At 39.1% G+C, this 21,847-nt stretch overlaps 1 protein-coding gene across 4 annotated transcripts in view; it reads left to right on the forward strand.

Moving 5' to 3' along the window:
* Nucleotides 1-21,847, forward strand: part of rif1 (replication timing regulatory factor 1) — a 103,308-nt gene that overhangs the window by 15,319 nt on the left and 66,142 nt on the right. For 3 of the 4 annotated variants that reach the window (XM_059647482.1, XM_059647484.1, XM_059647485.1), the window contains exons 5-14: nucleotides 6,049-6,179; nucleotides 8,113-8,204; nucleotides 10,840-11,029; nucleotides 11,834-11,926; nucleotides 13,379-13,517; nucleotides 17,991-18,142; nucleotides 19,138-19,258; nucleotides 19,370-19,540; nucleotides 20,264-20,374; nucleotides 20,810-20,875. In XM_059647482.1, the coding sequence (XP_059503465.1) occupies nucleotides 6,049-6,179; nucleotides 8,113-8,204; nucleotides 10,840-11,029; nucleotides 11,834-11,926; nucleotides 13,379-13,517; nucleotides 17,991-18,142; nucleotides 19,138-19,258; nucleotides 19,370-19,540; nucleotides 20,264-20,374; nucleotides 20,810-20,875 (1,266 nt within the window). The remainder of the gene's footprint in view (nucleotides 1-6,048; nucleotides 6,180-8,112; nucleotides 8,205-10,839; nucleotides 11,030-11,833; nucleotides 11,927-13,378; nucleotides 13,518-17,990; nucleotides 18,143-19,137; nucleotides 19,259-19,369; nucleotides 19,541-20,263; nucleotides 20,375-20,809; nucleotides 20,876-21,847) is intronic. The other variant, XM_059647483.1, reaches the window with a different exon arrangement.

Here is a 21,847-nt window from a genome sequence, read left to right on the forward strand (position 1 = left end):
ATGGGTGTATGAATAGGAAGAGTTTTTAGAGGGATTTGGGCCAACAGCTGACAAATGGGCCTAGAACTGTTTAGGATATCTAGTCGTCATGGACGAGTTGGTCAGGAGCTGTATAGCTGGAGCTGCTGTATGGTCCCCATTAAGCCCTACTCTTGCAAACATCACATGAGAAATGTCCTTGGTGGAATTATGCTGAACGTTCTATTCCTTTCGTATCTGTTATGTATAGATACATTTATTGTGGATTAGAATTATAGTCAAGAGTTTCCTTACATGTCTTGATGGGCTCTAAGCTGTGCTCCAATTCAGTCAAACAAGCTTTTTTAATTGGCACATTGAGGAATCAGCTAGGAGTTCTTTCATATTGTGCCTGGTTTCAGTGGTCAGCATACACTTTGGGACTCCTTTTGACTCCGTTCTCACAGCCTTGTAAAGAGGTCCCCTACCATTTGTTTATTGTGCATGCTTATTGCTGGAATGGGGACGTGAAAGTCATCATGTAGGATAATAAATATCTTGATCAGGTCATGTGTGCTCTCTTGAAGGAGTTGCAAGTATATGTATATAATGGGGAACCATAAACGTGCAATACATGGACTTTCAAAATGCGTTCAGTAAAGTGCTACATCAGATTTTATTGAACAAAATAAAAGCTTGTGGCGTGGAGGGTAACATTGATTAATTGGCTGGCATAAAACTAGTATGCATAACTAGGATCATACAATTTTACTGTACAGAAGGAAGTCATTCAACCCACGGTATCTGTACCGTCTCCTGAAAGAGCTACCCAGCTAAGCCCATTTTTCAGCCCTATCTCTGCGCAGCCCTCTAAATTCATCACCTTCAAGTATATATCCAGGCTCCTTTGAAACCTCCTATGGAATTTGCCTCCAACACTCTCCCAGAGTAGTACGTTCCAAATCTTAACAATTGAGTAAAGACGTTTCTCCTCATCTCATTCCTAATTCTGTTGCTGACAATCTTGAAATTGTGATCCCCCAGTTACTGACATACCAACTAGTGGAAACAGGGCATTCCTGTTCTGTCAAAATTGTTCATAATTTTGAACACCTCAATAAGACCAGCTCTTAATCTTCTCTGCTGCAATGAGAATAAGCCCATTTTTAAAATCTTTCCTTGTATCTAAAATCCTGGTATCATTCTAATAAATCTCCTTAGCCCCCAAGAGAGAGCAGTAATGTCTTATTTAAATAAGGTGCCCGGAACTGAACACATTACGCCAAATATGGTCTGACCACTGATTTTAGAGGTGTAGCATTGCTTTCTTGCTTTTATACTCTGTGCCTCTATTTTTAAAACTCAGATATCCTACAAGCCGTCTTAACTGTTTCAACTTGCCCAGCCATCTTCAGAGAATAATGCATGTGAACCCTCAGGACCCTCTGCTCTTGTACTCCCCTCAAAGTTGTACCATTGAACATGTATTTTCTCCAATGCATTACCAAAATGCATTGCCTCACATTTCTTTGCCTTGAAATTTATCTGCCCATTCGTGCAGTTTGTTGTTGTCCCTCTGAAGTTGCTCAGTGCCATCTTCACGATCAGTACTCTTCCTGGCTTAGTATCATCTGCACCTGTAGAGATTTTGCCCTCAACACTCATCTGAGTCATTTTATATTAATCAGAAAAAACAAGATCGCAAGACCGATTTCATCTCATTTCCAATTTGAGAAATGCACGTTTATACCTATTCACTGTTTCCTACCTTTTAGCCAACTTCTAATCCATGTTGCCTAGGCAACATCAATCACAAACATATCTAATTTGTTTAACTGCCCTGCCATGATCTATTGTATCAAAAGCTTTCTGAGAGATCAAATATGAAATAGCCACAGCCTGTGTCATCTTGTGAAAGAACTCATTCAGATTTGTGAGCAGTGACCTGATTTTGACAAAGCCATGTTGACTGTCTAGTATGAACGTAGTTTTGTCTCAGTATCTCATAAACCTTATCCTGTGTTATGGCCTCCACCAGTTTTCTCATTTGATGTCAAGCTGGCAGGTCTGTGGTTTCCTGATTCATCCTTTGGCCCTTTCTTTATCAACAGTGTTGCATTTTTAATCCCCCAATTCCCAGACTCTAATCCTGTGTTCAGAGAGACAAGAAAAATTTAAGCGTCTGTGCTGGGTGTCAACTTTTTACAATTAACATGATGATTTAGATGAAGGGAATGAAGGTGTTGTAACTACATTTCCAGATTCTGCTGGGAAGTATGTCGTGAAAAGGACATAAGGAGTTTGTGGCTACATGTAGGTATATTGAGCAAGTGTCAAAAAAATGTCAGTGGGAAGTATGTGGCAAAATGTGAAGTGGCTCACTTTAGGAAGAAGAATTGAGAAGTCAAGTAGTGGTTGAAATGAAGACTACTGCAGGATTCCAAGGTGCTCGAGTACATGATTCACAACGAGTTAGTTATACAGTTCCATATAATCAAAAAGCCTAATGGGATGCTGTCCTTTATTATGAGTGGAATTGAAACAAAAGTAAGATTGCTGTTGGTGAAAGCATGTGTTAAAATATATGGTCTTTGTTTCCTTTTTGAAGGAATGCTGTGAATAAATTGGAGGTAATGCAAAGGCATGAGTCTTATTAGGATAAGCTGTAAAAAAACTAGATTAATTTCCACTTATACACAAGATTTGAAATAAGCAACATGCTGAATGGCCTTTAAAACGTGGATGTGGAAGTGATGTTTCCACTTGTAGGTCAGGCCAGAACTTGGGTTAGTTTTAAAATGAAGGGGACAAAAGTGTGATTTTGTTTTTTTACTTTCCTTTGCATGTTGTGCAGTTTTGGATGTCTGCCTCAGAAGATGAGAGAAACCAGTTCAATAAATATTCTTGGGGCAGAGATGGATTTTTGTTATGTAAGGGAACCAAAGATTATCGGGGATGGATATCAAAGTTAAATTCAAAATGCAGACCTATCTGCCATGCTCTTATTTAATAACTGAGTAGGTTCAAGAGGCCAAATGTTAATCCCTATTAATTAACAATTTTAGTTCCTACTAGCTACATCCATATCCATGAACAATTCGAAGGCAGTCATTCTGTGCTTTGAAAGTCTAAGTCTACCCAGCCTAACTAAGATGAAGAGCAAGATATTGCAAAAGTTTGAGCAACAGAGGAAACTAGCTATCTGATACCACTCCTTTGCAGTAGCAACACATGTGGCTTTCACCATCAGTAGCATGCAGCCACTAGACTAAAAAGTATTATGCCTGTCGCGCATTACTGTCACAGTATACGAATTTCAGTGCTGATGTGATACCAGATATATGTAGGCCGTACAATCCACCAGTCTTTAGGAATCAAACAGCATATCCCTTCGGTTGTTCGCAACAAACAAGGTACAGTCAGCCCATACTTGCAAAATTAACAGCAATTTCTCTCATTTAGATGTGGGTTCCAATCAGTGAATCAGTTGAGCTTGCAGTGTGGTGTCCTGTGTGCACTGGAAACTATCTATTAGTTCACAAGGCCCTGTTCTTTACAGACAGGACAAACACATGTATGCACTGCATTTGTTTCAACTCTGAAAATGGGTGACAGCAATTCAAAGTTCATGACAGTAATCCCATAAGAATGTAAGATATAAGGCAGAATTAGGCCCTTTAACCTATTGAGTCAGCTCTGATATTGGATCATAGCTGATGGGTTGCCCAACGCAATTCTTCTGCCTTCACCCTGTAGACCTCTGATGTGTTCCTTAGGGCAATACGTTGATCAGTTGGAGTCAGCTTGCTTGTTTAACATTTCAACTACCAGGCTTGTTTATTATATATCATCATTACTGGTGCATTCTCCATGATAATGCCTGTACCAAGCAGAATCCATTTCCCAACGATTGATCATTCATCTTTCCAGAAGTGTAAATATTGGTTTTCCTTGTAAATTTGCCCTAGTAAGTGTAAGACAAAAATCTTCGACTTGTCTTTTGTTAATCAGCAATTCTCACTTTAATAGTACAGATAACTAAACCATCTGATAAACTGACTTTGTCATGTTGTTTGCTTCCATGGAACAAGCTAGCCAAATATTCTCTAATAGTTCTGTTAGCCTAGATCTTAACACACACTTTCTCTAGTTTCTATCCAGTCTCTCTTCCTACTTCTCTACTCTCATGGTCCACAAATCATTCTTTTGTTCCCACATTTCTATATGCATATCTGAGTATCTGACCATTCCATTTTTTCTTCTGGTCCCATGTTAGCCAATAGTTGTTTGTTCTCTTGATTTATTGTCCCTTTTCTTTAAATATGCTGTCATTACATCTCATTTTCTTTCATACAAAGAACTTTTGAACAGTAATTTGCAAGACGGAGGTAAACTCCAACTTTCCTTTACACAAAGTCATAGTCATGAAGATGTACAACATGGAAGCAAACTCTTCGGTCCAACTCGTCAATGTCAAACAGATATCTTAAATAAATCTTGTCCCTTTTGCCTGCATTTAGTCCATATCCCTCTAAACCCTATCTATTCATATACTCGTTCAGATGCCTTTTAAATGTTGTAATTGTACCAACCTCCACCACTTCCTTGGCAACTCATTCCTTATGTGCACCACTGTCTGCGTGAAAAAGTTTCCCGAGAAGTCCCTTTAAATCTTTCCCCCCTCACTTTTTAAACCTTTACCTTCTAGTTTTTGGACTCCCCACCCTGGGAAAAAGATCTTGTCTATTTACCCTAGCAGTGACCTGCCATTTTGATGCTCATCTTTCCTGCTATTCCATGTTTAAATCCTTCCAGTCAGGTTTCTTCTACTCCTACAGAGCCAGAAGAAATCTTATCAAAGTCACAAATGACATCATAGATGACTGAAAAAGGCCACCTTTTCTTTCTCATTCTTACTGAATTGTCTGCAGCAGTGACAGGTTCACCCTGCATTACAGTCTGTTTATTGTTGAGTTGGTTTCCCTCTGGCTCTGATCATTTAGACAAGTACATCTCCTGCGATGGCTTCACTTCATGCTCACACACCATTACCTTTGGTGTGCCTCCAGAGATTAATCCCTGGACCCCGCCCACATTTTATTCTACATGCCTGAGCAACATTATTCAAAACAACATCATTAATTTTCTCACACTACTTCCCAGTTCTATCTTCTAGCCATCTCTTGACTCCTGTAGTGTTGCTAAAATATCAGATTGCTCATTTGACAGCCTATACTGGATAAGAGAGATTCGCTTCAACGTAATCTTTCCAATGTGTAATAATATGTAGTTTTCTATTATAATACAGTATTTTGATGTTTCTCCAAACCCTGTTTCGTAAATACCAGCCTGTCTGTAACCCTTTTGTTACATTTCACGCTGAAGATGAGGTTCCAAATTCATCCAGTCTTCAAGATGATTGCTTGTTTCTACTTTCATAACTTTGCCCAATTTTGCTCATAACTCCACTTATCTTGTCACAACTTTGAGTTATCCCTTCGTTATCTTGCGTTGACTATTCCCACACACTTCTGTCTTATCTCCCACATTCTATCCTCTGATACTGTGCTAGTTCCTTAGTACCACAACTCTGCTTGCTGATCTATATTGCTTTCTCGTCAACAGTGTCTTGATTTTTGAAATTCTTGTCCTTATTTTCACACTCCTCCCTAGCTCTCTAATCTCCAACCTCTCAACCCTCTGTGATACCTGTGCTGTTCTAAGTTTGGCCTCATAAATTCCCAATTTAAATTGCTCCACCATTGGCTGTGCCATCAGTTGGCTAGGTCTCAAACTCTGGAATACTCTGCTTTCCTCTTCCTCTGCCTGTTTACCTGAAAAATCCTTTTAAAAATCTATTTAGACTAGTTGTTGGTCATCTTTTAATCATACCTAATTTTCTAGTGTTTCACTGTGGTAAAGATACTGCAAATGATGACAAGATGCTTAACTGCTCTTATTTAAAACCTGTTTTGAGGTACTCCATTCCCTGGCTTGTGGGAATTTTACCATTACATATCCACATATCGTGTCATTAGCTTTTAGAGTTGACCTCCCATATAGTCAATAATGTCTTTGTTTTACTTGCAGAATATGAAGCCAAGCAATTGATTGTGACTCTCTGTGATATTGCAATCAAATCAGCTGATAAGAACACGTGTACAAGAGCACTGTGGGTGATATCAAAACAGAATTTTTGTGCTGAAGTGATTGAAAAGGAGGTGAGTTTCCTGAAAATGAGCAGATATTGCTTACCTCATGTAATCAGATCTCTCGTACTTTGGATATTAAATGGTACTAATTTTCCCTGGCTCAAGTTGGACATGATTGTTCAAATTTGGTATAGCCTTTAAAGTCGATGGATAATATGGTTCAAATCTCTGTCTGAAGCAGATTGTAATACCGTGCATACCAAGTTTCATTAATAATTCAGACTTAATGTTTTATGCATCTGACATTTTACTTTTTTAAATATGCGTGGTAAAATATTTCAAATTCAGAAAGCCTTACGTCAAGATGTAAAAGGAAGTCTCTTGCTCAAATTAGAGCAGGGTTCTTCTTGAAATGTTTTAACTATTAGTTGTGAAATTATAGAAAGAATTTCCAAAGAATGGGTAAAATTACTTAGATTTCAATAACAACAAGATTAAGCATGAAAATTGCTAATTGCAGTGGTTGAGTGAGCTTCTTGGAAGTTGAGTTTATTCACATTGGTGAAAGGTTGCCTGCAGTAAATATAAAACTATGAAACTTAAGCTTCATTTGACTATTCTCCAAGGAAGGGAAAGTTGCACATTGTCATGAAAATGATCTAACAATACTGAAGTGCGAAGTAATGTTGTACACAAAAGTTAGAAAGTAGTGTCACTGTATAATTTGCATGTATAATTTTGATGGAAAATAATTAGTATTATGAAAAAGTGGAATTTGTGTTGCTTGATTCTTCCACGTTTCTGCAAGTCTCAAAGGTAATACATCAAGGGGAAATCTTATTCATACTATTGAGTAATTTGTTACTTTCCTCCTCACTGCCCTGCCTCCATATCTAGTGTCCCCAATTCACATGCAGTCCTTGATTAGCTTTGCTACCACTGATGAAAGTAGTGTTGCTGGAAGTTCTTGACAAGACTTTTATGTTGTATTGGCCAATTTGTGAAATTTATCATTGTTTTTGCGTTAAATTGTTTAACCTGATTATAAGGCTATAAATATAAAAAATTTAACTGGTATTCATGTTGGGAGCTTAGTTCAGTGAGTCACATACTTACTTCCCTTCAAGTCAGAAGATTGAAGTTTAATTTTAAGACTTAAACATGTTACTTGGGCAATTTTGGTGTAGTGCTGTAAGACTTGTATTGTCAGAGATTACGGTCTTTTTTCGGATGAGGTGTTAAATGATGAGTCTATTTCCTTGTGGCAATGGATGTTTATAAAAGCTGTCACATAGTTTGAAGAAGGACAGTGTGTTCACCTGTATTCTGGCCAATGCTTTCTTTCTACAAACACCAGTAGAAACACATAACTGGAATTTTATCTCTGTAAAGTGGCTGCCACATTTAATAATATGTGACAAGATTTTTAAAGTAATTCTTAACTTCTGAATGCTTTAGCACAGCTGGTGGTTGAACTGAATGCAATACAAATGCACATTCTAGCGCAGTATCAAACTGCTTTTAACCAGGATGTAGATCACTCTCAGTTTTAATGTTAATTTTTTTATTGTTAGGAACGATCTTCTGGTCTGTCATGGTACTAATATATTAATAATATTAAATACTAATTAATATGTTCCACTGTCTCACTTTTAAATGTTTAGAAATATAGATGGAAAGATTAAGGAAGAGAATGGCTTACGCACATGGCATGCTAAAGTATTATTGTAACTTTTCCATTGAAGTGCATCATAATTAAGTAACATGCAAAATCCTGAAATATTTCAACTTATGGCCACTGAGGTTGATCAATTGGTCACAGTTGGTTCAATAACTAATTTGTGGTATAAATGCAACTTCAAAATTCATTTCAAATCACTTACTCAGTATGACTCTTTAAAATGACAGCACAACTTTTAACCTAACTTTTCTACTTTCTTAGATTTATTTTAAGCTTGTGTTGATGAGTTACTAAAATACTCAAGTTTTGCTTTTCCGTTAGGTTCAAAATATAGTTGCAGCAATGGAAACAATATTAACTAGAGATCAACAGTCAATGGTTGTTGAACATGAAGCCTTAAATCTTATGATGAGGTAAGCATGATCAAAGCAGAATTAGTCACAAATTTGGCATTTTAAGAAGTGATTTCACTGTAGAATAAGGAAGTATTGTTTTCTGTGGATTCTTTAACAGGTAATAGATGAATAAAACTTGGAATGACTTGAGGCACTACATACCAAGTTTTTGATGACCTCAGGTTTACGTATGATAGAAACTGAAAGGTCAGCCAAACGGGCAGTAGAATAACCAAGTCTAGAGGTAAAGCCATTGGTGATGGTTATCAGTAGCTGATAAGCTGAAGCAGTATCAGTCTAATGAAAGTATGGTGAGTAAGTAGGCAGTCTTGGCATATGTGGCTGGATATTCATAATCTGGTAATGGCATCAAGATTACAAATCATTTGACACGGCCTCAGGTAGGTACCAAAAATGGAAACTGAGTCTTTGAAGGAAGTAAGACAGGATTCAGTCTTAACATTTAGCTTAATAAAGTTCTGTTTTCCAGTTTTGACTAATGCAGTTTCAAAGTGACAGACAATGAAGGAATCCAAAGAGCTGGTAGTGAAAATGCTAAATATTGTCATTTATGCAGGAGGAACCTGATGTTTGGGGCGGCACAGTGGTTAGCACTGCTCCCTCACTGCACTCAGGACCCAGGTTCAATTTTCAGCCTCGGGCAACTGTCTGTGTGGATTTTGCGCATTCTCCCCGTGTCTGCATGGGTTTCCTCTGGTGGTCCAGTTTCTTCCCACAGTCCAAAGATGTGCAGGGTAGGTGGATTTGCCATGCAAAATTGCCCATAGTGTTCAGAGAGGTGTAGATTAGGTAGGTTATAGGGAGATGGGTCTAGTTGGGATGTTTTGACGTTCGGTGTGGACTCGTTAGGCTGTAGGGCCTGTTTCCACACTGCAGGATTCTGTATCTATTCTCGGATGACATTTCCAAGGGCTTGGATACAGCTGAGAAGTAAGAGGCCAAGGATAGATCTTTGTGGGAGTTCAGAAGAAATAGTGTAGAGATAGGAAAAGAGACAATTCTGGATAGCCTTTCTTGTAACTGTGGAATAAATAAGAATAAAGCCAAGTAAATCGAGTGATCTGTCTATACATTGGATGAGACTTCTTTCAGAACAATGGTATATGATCAGCCATCTTAAAAGTTGCAGGTACATTGAGAAGGATGGTAAGGGATAGAATGTCATATGAGACTTTGAACAAAGGCATTTCGATATTAAGATGGAACTGAAAGCCAAATGGAAGAGACTCTGATGTGGAATTGCAGGCAGTGGGTACAGATTTTGGAGCCTGCAACATTTCCAAGACCTTGGAGAGGTACAGGAGGTTGGTGATGGAATAGTACTTTATAAGAAAGAAGAATTCCAGGGGTTTTTTTGAATGAGGTGGGGGACATAGTACTTGACACAGAGCCTTTAACAAAATCAAAGCATTTCTCAATGTGGCTTAATATTGCGCTAAGTTTTGTAAAGAAACATTTTCAATGTTATATAATTTACAAAATGATTAGAAGTCACAGACAATTGTGCGTCGTTGTATTTGAACAAACTTAAGACCTGATGATACTGTAAATTAAAGATTTTCTTTCACATACATACTTGTCACAGCTGAAAGATTTTAAAATGGAGTCACAGAAATGAAAGCTTCTTATTTCTTCTCAAAATTGACCATACCTGAACATATCAAGATGATAATATGGTACATGTGCAGAAATGTCATAAGTTGAATTATTGTAGAAAAGTTGATGCTTCTTAACTGCTAGTACAATTTTTTTTTATCGGGACACGACCAATGGTTTCTTGGTGAATATAGTCAGAGGGACATAGAAGTCTACAGCATGGAATCAGGCCCTTCGGCCTAGCTTGCCCATGTTACCCAGTTTTCACAATTAAAACTAGTCCCATTTGCCTGTGTTTGGTCTGTATTCCAACATACTTATCGCATCCATGTACCTGTCAAAATATTTCTTAAATGACAAAATTACACTGTCTATCACCACTTCCTCTGGCAGCCCATTCCAGACACACACCTCCCTCTACATTGGGGAAAAAATTGCCCCTCAGCACCCTTTTGCATCATTTCCCCTCTCAACTTATCTATGCCATCTGGTTTTAGACTTCCCTATCATAGGGAAAATCTGTCAGCTATCTTCCTGATCAATGCCTCATGATTTTATTGATTTCTATAAAGTCACCCCCCTCAGACTCCTATGCTGAAGAGGAAAAAGTCCCAGCCTATCCAACCTCTCCTTATAACTCAAGCCTTCCTGTCCAGGCACAACCCTCGTAAATTGTTTTCTGCACTCTTTCAAGTTTAATGATATTATAGGAGGGTGACCAGAACCCAGTACTCCAAGTGTGGCCTCACTGCCATCATGCACAGCTGCAACAAGGTGTTCCAACTCCTAAAATCAGTACTGTGACTAATGAAAGCAAACGTGCTAAAAGCCTTCTTCTTCATCCTGTTTTTTAAGATCTTTTTAAAATATTTTCCGGAAGTTGGACTTTATTGATTGCAGCTTCAGAATCCCTTCACAATTAAGTTGCACATAAAGAAAAAGTTTTAATATCAGTCATGTATGTGAGATTTATTTGTGAATTAGGAAAATTTTCTGTGGGTAGTTTTTATAAAGTTTTGCATCTTCTGTTTTAAAGGCTGGTAGAACAGGCACCTGTTCAGATGGGAGAAACTGCTGTTCGATGGGCGAAGCTAATACTTCCTCTTGTAGTTCATTCAGCCCCCAAAGTGCGGTTACGGGCAGCAACAGCTCTAGAAATGAGCCTACCACTTCTCCTTCAAAAACAGCACGAAGTTGCGGGCATAATTGAGCCCTTAATGATCTCGGTAAGTATGAGAGCAAGAATCCTTGCCATTGCACCTTTTGGCCTTTAATCAAAATTTCTTCAGCTTAGTGATTAACTTGGAATGTCAAAGTATTTTAAAAGTTTTCTTCATTTGTGAATGCCTAATAAATGTCTGCCTTGAGTGTCAATCCACAGCAAACACTCCTGCATGTCCCACTTTATCATCATAACTATTTGGAGTGTCTGTTTGGCATGCCTGTATGCCTCCATCAACAGTGACTCGGTGATGGTACTCTTACCTCTTGAGTTGGAGGGTTGTGGGCTCAAGTCTTAGTCCAGAGACTTGAACGTTGATCCAGGTGGATAATCATCAGTAACAGGGGATGTAATCCCATACATGGTTGTTTTGGGTGCTACTTTTCAGATGAGGTATTATGCTGAGCCTTTTCCGCCCTCAAGTGTGAATGAATAAAATCCATGACAATAGTTCAAAAGACCTTGAGAATTTTGTCAGATTTCATAATCAATCATTTATTTCTTAATCAAAGTCAAGTTTCATGTGCGTTTAAAAACAAAATCCAGCCTTTATTGCAGTGCTGTTTTAAGGGAGCCTGCTGTGGGTAAATCAGATTTGGTACAGGGGAATTGCATTTGCTGATCAGATCCTGTCTGCTGAGCTGTTGAATTTACCATTTTGGAAGGCAAAGATGCAAGCCTGTGCCTTAGCCTCATTTTGTGGGGCAAAAATTGACACAGCAAATGCATTTCTTGTTTCTTCATTCCTTCCTTTCTAAAAAGAAGAAGGCTGCAGTCATGACTTCTAAAATATTTTATTCCATTTCAGAAAATGATTCCAGAGCTCCAGAAACTCTTCACAACAAAAAATGAAACTTATGTGTTGAAATTGTGGCCTCTCTTTGTGAAACTTCTGGGAAAGGTAAATTTATCCAGGGAATTGCCTCTAAATAGATGATTTTTTAAAAAGTTGCGTTTTTGGTTGCCTTGTTATGTTGCTTAAAGCAGTTAATTTCTGGAGTCCATGTGTATTTCTCTAGATTCATAGTCACAAGAAAGGAGTTAACCATGGAGCCTCTCCCTCACAAGTTTAATACTCCATTCCATATATGTCCTGCCTGGCCCCCTTGTCCGGTCATTCTTCCATTTGGAACATTTTCAAGATGAACAGCCATAACCCACTGGGGTAGAGAACGCCACAGAATCACAAGCCTCTGAATGAAAAAATTACTGCTCTTAGTCCTAAATATACAGCCTGTATTCTGGGACTCTGCCTAGATATTCTCGTTTCTCCAACCAGGGAAAGCGATTTTTGTGCCTATCCTGTCAAGCCCCTTGAAAGTAACGAATGCTTCAATGAGAGCATTCCTCTTCTAAAATCTAGAGTATAGGCCCAGTTTACTTTCTTGTCATCATAAAATGTACCCCTAATCTCAGGATCCAGTTTAATGAGCATTTGTTGCACTGGCTGTAATGCAAGTATATCCCTCTTAAATATGGAAACTAAAACTACACCCAGTACCTCAGATATGGTCTGTCAAAATCTGTGTACCATTGTAGCAAGATGTCCTTATTCCTGTACTCCAGTTCCCTTGTACTAAAGACCAAGATGTTAGAGAAAAACACTGAACCACTGGCAGTGCCATTTTTTTCCCCGCTGAAGTTCATTATTATTCTTGGGATGTGCGCTCCTGAAGAAAGGCCAGTAGTATTTTTTTCTGAAGTGGTTTGATATAACTGCGACAAAGTTTCAGAAGTCCATTAATAGCCAGTAACATTGCTATGGCTTTGCAGTTCTTTGTAGCCCAGATCCAGTAAGGATGGTAGATTTTCTCCCTGATAGATGGCAGTGAACTAATTGGGTTTCTACAGCAATTTGGTAGTTCCATGATAATCGTTTATTGAACATAGCATTTTATTTCAGAATTATTAATTAGGTTTAAATTCTTCCCAGCTGCTTCAATATTTGAACTCCTTCGCTTCAGTACATTAGTTTTGACAACTGGGTTACATATCCAGTGACATTACTCCTGCCTATTTAAGTGAAGAAGATGATCTTCACAACAAAGAGTCACAAGCACCTTCATCTCTGCCATTAACTATTAAGCTGTTAATTGCATCTCCTTTTTTCCTGCATTTGCAGCTTTGAAATCCATGCCTGGAATAGGTATGAGGGCAAGAACCACCCTCTTCCACAGCTTTCCCATTCAGTTATTTTGGTCAATTCATTTATATTTTTAAAATGCAAATTGTGCCCGTATGTTTAGTGTAATGGAGATTAGAAAATGTCATCCATTTTGTTCACTAAGTTGTCAAACCTGCAACACAGATTAACCTACAGTTAAATTTATTTCTTCTTAATTCGCCTGGAAAGTCATTGCACCGTGGAGGAAGTTTCATTAATTCTCTACTGCATTTGGAGGAATTGGGCTTTCGCAGTGGCTCTCCAGTTGTGAAGAAAATAGCTTTCATTGCTTGGAAAAGCTTAATCGATAATTTTGCATTGAATCCTGGTATGTGAAGACCAGCTTAACCTATTACTTTGTGAAATAGATCAGTACTGATACATTTAAAATGTTTTCCTTATGTTGCGATTTTTGTTTTTTTTTCTTTTTTTGATAAGTTAACTGTTTATAAGTATGAATGGGCAGGTATTTTGCGCATCGTTGTTTCTTTGAAAACCGAAAGAACTGCAGATGCAGTAAATTGGGGAAAAAAAACAGAAGTTGCTGGAAAAGCTGAGCAGGTCCGGCAGCATCTCTGAAGAAAAAAATCAGAGTTAATGTTTCGGGTCCAGTGACCCTTCCTCAAGACAATTCATTATTGTCGAGGCATTAGGGGATGCAGTGGCCTTGTGGTATTTTTGCTGGACTGTTAATCCAGAGACCTGGCAACATTCTGGGATCTGTGTTCAAATCCCACCACGGCACATGGTGGAATTTGAATTCAATAAGATATCTGGCATTTAGAATCTAATGATGACCGTGAATCCATTGTTGATTATCAGAAAAACCCATCTGATTCACTAATGTCCTTTAGGGAAGGAAACTGTCAGTCTTGCCTGGTCTGGCCTATGTGTGACCCCAGATCCACAGCAATGTGGTTAACTCTGAACTGTCCTCTGGGCAATTAGGAATGAGCAATAAATGCTGCCTAACTAGTGATGCCCTTATCCTGTGAATGAAGAAAGGGAGGGGGGGAAAGAATTCCCTCACAAATGTTGCCCGACCTGCTGAGCTTTTCCAGCATCTTAGAACATAGAACAGTACAGTACAGCACAGTGCAGGCCCTTCGGCCCACGATTTTGCCAAACTTTTACCCTAAACCTAAGGTCTATCTAACCTCCATTTCTGACTTATACTAGCATCCAAATGCCTATCTAATAGGCACTTGAATGCCCCAATGAGGCCGAGTCCACTATCCTCTCCGGCAATGCATCCCACGCCCCTTACTCTTGAGTAAAGAACCTACCTCTGAAGTCTCCCCTATATCTACCTCCACTCACTTTAAAACTATGGCCCCTCGTAATAGCTACCTCCACAGTAGGAAAAAATCTGGCTGTCCACACAATCTATACTTCTGATCATTTTGTACACCTCTATCAAGTCACCTTTCATCCTTTGTCATTCTAAAGAAATAAGCCCTAACTCTCTCAACCTTTCCTTGTAAGACCTTCCCTCCATTCCAGGCAACATCCTGTTAAATCTCCTCTGCACCTTTTTCAACACTTGCACATCTTTCTTGTAGTGAGGTGACCAGGACTGCACACAATACTCCAGATGTAGCCGAACTAGGCTTTTGTTTAGCTGGAGCGTAAATTCATGGCTCTTGAACTCAATCCCTCTACTCGTGAAAGCTAACATATCATACACCTTCTTAACAACTGTCCAGCTGGGTGGCAGCTTTCAGGGAACTGTGGATATGAACCCCAAGATCCCTCTGCTCCTCTGTTAACCCTGTATTTTGCTTTCAGGTTTGTCCTTCCAAAATGAATCACCTCACACTTTTCAGGGTTAAACTCCATCTGCCACTTCTCAGCCCATCTCTGCATGCTATCAATGTTCCTTTGTAACCTAGAACAGGCGTCCACGTAATCTACAACTCTACCCACCTTCATATTGTCCACGAACTTACTAACCCACCCTTCCTCTCCTACATGCAAATCATTTACAAAAATCACAAATAGAAGAGGACCAGAACTGATCCTGGTGGTACAACACTCATAACTGAGCACCATGTTGAATATTTTCCGTCCACTATTACCGTTTGTCATCCAGGGGTCCGCCAATTCTGAATCCAATCTGCCACATTTTTCTCCCTATCCAAAGCATCCTTACTTTCTGCATGAGCCTACCATGGGCAGCCTTACCAATGCCTTAGTTAAATCCATGTATACCACATTCAGTGCTCTACCTTCGTCCACATGTTTGGTCACCTCTTCAAAGAATTCAATAAGGTTTATGTGGCATGATCTACCCTTCTCAAATCCATGCTGACTTGTTTTTGTTCGTTGACTTGCCTCCCTTAACCAGCATGCACAGTTGGCTATTCCTCAGTAAATACCCTTTTTTTTTTATTTGAGGAGGATAAAAAAAGAGACAAGCACAAACTCGGACTCTTGAGTTTCTGACGTGCTCTAAGTGCATTTGGACCCTTGAGTTCTCTCTTTCAATGTGGTTGCAGTGCCTTTTTATTATGGAGAAACATTTTCAACTGCTTAATTGCAGGATCATCATAAGACAAAGAGACACGAAGCCTCAGGAGGCGATATTAATTATTGTTTATGACCCTGCCAAATGGGTACATTTTAAGAAATATATTAAGGAGGAAAGCTAGATAAAGAGGCATTCTGGAGCTTGGGGTGCAGGATTCGAAATGCATGTCAACTAACGATAGAGCAATTGAACTTGATCGTGCACAGGAGATATTGCATAGTTGTTGGACTGGAGTAGGACTCCGGATTTGGAGGTGTGAGGAAAGTGAGAATTTGTAAACATGAATGAGAATTGTAAAGCCATGATTATGCTTTGGATATTTGTGTGTTTTGAATGTTCAAGTCTAGATGTAAGAAGACAAATTAGGATTTTCATAGATGAGCTGAGATGGTGAAATTGGTCGATGTTTTCGTATTACGTTCTACAAATGAGAGATCAGAAGTTTATCTTGACATTAAATATGACATGGATGATTAAGTGTTATGAATGATCTGGCATACTCTCAGACCTGTTGGTGTTGAGAAGGTTGGGATTGACAGCCAAGGGATGGAGTTTAGTGCAGGGACTGATAACAGTTATTTTGGCCTTGCCAACATTTAAATTGGCAAGGACGTTCTGCAAACCCTGGATGTCTGGTGATTTAACAATAATGAAGGAACCAAGAGAGCTGATCCTGAGAGAGAACTGGATGTCATTGTTTATTGTGATAACCAATGATAGCACTTTTTGAAGAGAAATGTTCACTAAATCCAACATGCTAAATTACTTTCACAGCAGTCTACTCTAAATCATTAAAAAATGATGGGAAGGGTCATCAATATTTGTATCAAGTGACAGTTACTCAACAATAACCTACCTACCGAAGCTTGCTTTGAGTTCTGCCATGGCTGTTCTGCTGCTCCCCTTTTTACAGTCTCGAATCAAATATGAGAGAAAGAGTTGAACACACAAGGTGAGGTACGGTGAAGACAACATTTGGTTGAGTGTGACATCAAGCTGTGCTAGTAAAACCTAAGCCAACTTTTTAAGATTAAATAGCCTCTGTAATATTAATAAGGCTCTGGGGCAGGGAACAATTCTGTGTTGCTTTGAGTCAGACTCAGTACAAAGGAAGTTGTTTTGAGTTTGTAGGACATCAGTCATCTCAGTTCAGGGTATCACTGCAGCATTTCTACAGGTTAGGTATTTTCCTAATCGACCTATCTAAGATGTTGTGACACCTCTGAAGCAGATGGAATTTGAAGCCAGACCTTCTGGTTCAGGAGTAGTGACATTTTCTCTGGAGTCTGTCAGTCACAAGCCAATCAATCTACCATTGGTGTTTGGTAGATTTGAAGCTCAATCCCCAGAACATTATCTGGGTCTCTGGGTTAAAAAGACTAGCTTTAATACCACTAGGCTCCCAGTTCTTCAGGCTAACGTCCAAGGCCCAACTGTCTTCAGCTACTTCAACAATGACCACCTCACCATAGAAGTGCACATATACCCAGTCATGCCAGTTAATACAATGTGGAGCTGGAGGAACGCAGCAGGTCAGGCACCATCAGAGGAGCAGGAAAGTCCTCTGATGCTGCCTGACCCACTGTGTTACTCCAGCTCCACACTGTATTGACTCTGACTCCAGCATCAGGAGTTCTTGCTGTCTCCGGACATGGTAATTGTTTAGTGTCATTCGTAACTCCTCCAGTTCTGAAGTGCACCATTTCCATGTGTTGCATGGCCTAAACATCATCTGGACTTGCTGCTAAAGGCCATTGTCTATCCACGACAGGATAGTGTGGGGCTTGGAGGAGAACTTGCGACTTATGTAACCACTATTATAAGGCTGATCCGGTTCAGTTTCTGATCAAGGGTAAACAGCAGGTTGTTGACAATGGAGATTCAGTAATGGTAATGTCATTGAATGTAAAGTGGAGATGTTTAGTTATCTCTTGTTGGAGAAGATCATTGCCTGACACTGCAATGAGTGTGCTACTTCATATGGCAGATTCTTGGTCATTTTTCCTTTTTACCTGCAATCCCTGATCTTGACTGAGCAATATTCCTCCCTTAGGAGAAACAATATTAATACAGTCCTTGACACAACTCCAGCTAATTCTAATGTTGGCAGGTTGTGTGGCACAGGGAAAAATTGAAAAGGGAATGGGCGCAAGAAGTTAAATGTTCAGGAATCTCTTTGCTTTGTTGGAAGAGAATTATTTAAAATATTTTCCTTGATCTTTTTCCATTCTTCTCATTTTATTGTATATTGAATTTTCCTTTATTGTGCAGATATACTTTGCAGTGCCAAGCGACTCCGGTTGCTCATGCAGCCACTGAGTTCTATTCACGTAAGAACGGAGATTTTGGGCCTTGCCAAACTAGAGGTTTGGTGGTACTTGGCTCTTCGGCTAGGCCCACAGCTTTCTGCTAACTTTGATCAGGTGAGAAAAAGCCAATAACATGAGGAGGTGTTAGAACTGGATGAACACTGCAGGCCAAGCAGCACTAGAGGAGCAGGAAAGCTGACGTTTCGACTCTGGACCCTTCTTCAAACCCTTTCTGAAGAAGGGTCCAGACCCCAAACATCAGCTTTCCTGCTCCTTTGGTGCTGCTTGGCATGCTGTGTTCATCCAGCTCTACACCTTGTTATTTCAGATTCTCCAGCATCGGCAGTTCCCACTGTCTCTAATTTGAGGAGTGCAACTATGTTTGCATGTTGTCATTGCTGACTGGTTAATTTGTTTCCTTTCTTGCTGTTGAAAGCAGGAATGAAATAGTGCTCAATGTTAGTTTACTGGTATGAGAATGTTTGTAGATTAATTATACCTACAGACTTTTTAATCTTAATATTAGTTTTGGCTTTGAAAACATTGACTCAAGATTTGTGAAAATTTGACCAAGACTATGTTTATTCACAGCTACTTTCTAATGAAAAGGTTTAGTAATAAAGGGAGAATTATAATCTTATAATAGGCTAGCCAAGACCGCTTGTGCTTTTGTAATTTCCTGCATCATATTTACATCAGTAGGATTATGTCTATCTTTTGGCTTACAAGGAACGTCTTGCTGCACTCTTCGTACCCATTTACCCATGCAACAGATTCAGTTTAGTAAAAACTAATATATAGATAATTCTGTTTCAGAATGAAGTTTCATTCCTTTTATTGCTTCGTTTATATTTAAACATCCTTTTAAAAATGTCTCAAGTTGGAGCTGCCCTTAAATGTCAAAAAAGGTTCTCACTTGTTCAAGGTTGTTTTAGCTGCTGTCAGGCTTTTGATTAAAACTTACTTGACGGCAACATTATCCAGATAACTTGATGCCATACAGATTTTATAATGTTTAGGAAATAAGATCACTGAAAATCAGTGTGTGATATTGTTAATGATATTTTTCAGCAATAAATTTTTGATGTAACCTCTCACTATTACGGTAGGTATGTGTCCCACTGCTACAGAATGCATTTGGTATTGATGGAACTGTGCAACCATCAGGAACACCCTGTAGAACTGGAATGGTATCTCCTAATACAACTCCAGCTTCTGCACAGAAACCAGGTAAGATATTTAAAATATTTCAGGCACTGTGTATGATTCTGCAATAAAACGCAATAAAAATTTATCCATTATTGCCCTACATCATTGTCCATCCATTTAACTTTCTTTCAGCCTTTCCTTCGCCAAGCCCAACAGTGCCAAGGTTTCAGTTGAATTCTGGCCTCTCCGCTTTGCCTGTAATGCAAGCGGTGCAACTTGTCGGAGTTGAAGTATTACTTCATTTCCTGGTGGGTCCTGCGGTCACTGATCTGGTTAAACAAAACAAGCTGCAGCTGAGTTTAGGTATGCCTAATTGGTTTACTTGACCTGTACCATAATGACATTAGTGACGCATCTGGAGCTGCAGTTTCTATGGGTGTCACTGGATGGCTGCTTGGAACAATGAGCCTCACTTTTCTTTAGAGGTGCAGTGTCTTTATTGGTTGATTTTTCTTGGAGTAAACACCTCTGTTGTCTCAGTCACATCTCAGGGCTGTAATTGGGATTTTGGCTTAACCTTCAGGGAGGAGAGACAGATTGCTAAACTCATTTAGTAGTTTCACTGGCGTGTCTCATCTCATCTTGATACAAATACAAACATTGCCTCTGAAGGTCTGAATTTAGATTTGTTTAGATACATTGGAAGGTTCAGCGACCTGGGCCAATTGAATGTAAAATGTGAGCGAAGCAACTTTACAAATGTGTTTGCCAAAACAGTTCAAATTCAGCAAGATGGTCATTCCAGAGGTTGTTGCAGCTAAAGTTAACTTCTACTCATGTTAAACAAACTAAAGCTGAAGCAAATAATGAAATAAAACCACAGCTAAGGCACCATTTTGAAACAGGCTGCTTTAGATGTTAATCAGAAATTAACCAATGGATTATATTGGAAGGATTTCTTTCTGCTGTATTTAACATGTAAACTTTGAGTAATGAACAAATTTTTGATGTGTCTTTATACATATAAGCATTTATACTGCTTGTTTTCTTGCTGCCTTTGAAATGTGCCATTGTTGTCTCCAACAGATCCTCTGTGGCACTCATTAATTAATAGCTGTTCGTTCTTTTGCAAGAATGCTGGAATCTTTATAACTGCTGTTAGAGATGCATTCCTTTCTGTTGGCAAACTGGGTGAAGGTAAGTCATTTCTTAGCACAGGATTTTCTTTGCACTTACACTGTATTATACTAAATGAGGTTAACACTTGTCAATCACAAAATTAATTGCAATTAGGCCTTTTTATCTGTAGGAAAGTTAACTTTTGCTATTGCATGATTACATTTATTTGGTCTGTGATTGAGGTAAATGTTGGAATAATAAGTTGACCCAATTAAACATGTTATATAAATGAAAAACACTGGGCACACTTTGCAGCTCATGCGTTATCTCTGAAGAGAGGGATAGTTAACGTTTTGATTCATGAACTCTGCTTAAAAAGTTATTCATGAAAATCTTAATTATTTACTCTCTTCAGATGATACTGAACTTGAGTGCATCCAGTGTTTTTATTTCAGATTTCCATTAACACAGGCATAAATTGTGAACAATGTTATTTCCATTTTTCATCTTCAGTAGATGCCATGCTTAATCTTATTTGGAAGCATCTGATCAGCTATGTGAAAAATGCCATTGAGTCAGGTTAGTAAATTCTCAAAATAAGCTTACGTTTTTTTAATCGTCCCACTCCCACCACACAGTACAATTTATACTTCAGACTCTGTAAGAAGAGATCAAAATGTGTTGCAAGTGGAGAGAAAGTTTACTATACAAATTACTGAAATGGATGGTTTGTTGGAGGAACAAAGGTTGGACAGGCAAGGCTTGTGTTTGTAAAGTAAAAGGCAACTTGATTGAAACATACTATCCTGATAGTACTGACAGGGTAAATATGGAAAGGATGTTTCCTGTTGGGGAGTATCTAGATGTAGAAATGACTTTTACGTGCCCATGTAAAGCATTTCGGATTTTTATGTTACTCCCTAAGGGCCCATAAGACCATAAGACAAAGGAGTGGAAGTAAGGCCATTTGACCCATCGAGTCCACTCCGCTATTTAGTCATGGCTGATGGGCATTTCAACTCCACTTAACCCACACTATCCCCGTAACCCTTAAATTCTTGATTTCACAAGGAAATCAATCTCTACCTTGAAGACATTTAACGTCCCGGCCTCCACTGCACTCCGTGGCAATGAATTCCACAGGCCCACCACTCTCTGACTGAAGAAATGTCTCCTCTTTTCCGTTCTAAATTGACCCCCTCTAATTCTAAGGCTGTGCCTACGGGTTTCCCTGCAAAATGGAAACAATGTTCCAGCATCCACCCTTTTCCAAGCCATGCATTATCTAGTAAGTTTCTATTAGATCGTCCCTCAACCTTCTAAACTCTAATTAATGCAATTTCAGGATCCTCGGCCATTCATCGTACATTAAACCTACCATTCCAGGGATCACCCGTGTGAATCTCCGCTGGACATGGTCCTGTGCCATTATGTCCTTCCTGAGGTGTGAGGCCCAAAGTTGGACACAGTATTCTAAATGGGGCCTAACTAGAGCTTTATAATGTCTCAGAAGCACATCGCTGCTTTTATATTCCAACCCTCTTGAGATAA

The sequence above is a fragment of the Stegostoma tigrinum genome, chromosome 7 (genome assembly GCF_030684315.1).
Source record: "Stegostoma tigrinum isolate sSteTig4 chromosome 7, sSteTig4.hap1, whole genome shotgun sequence".
NCBI classification, from domain to species: domain Eukaryota; kingdom Metazoa; phylum Chordata; class Chondrichthyes; order Orectolobiformes; family Stegostomatidae; genus Stegostoma; species Stegostoma tigrinum.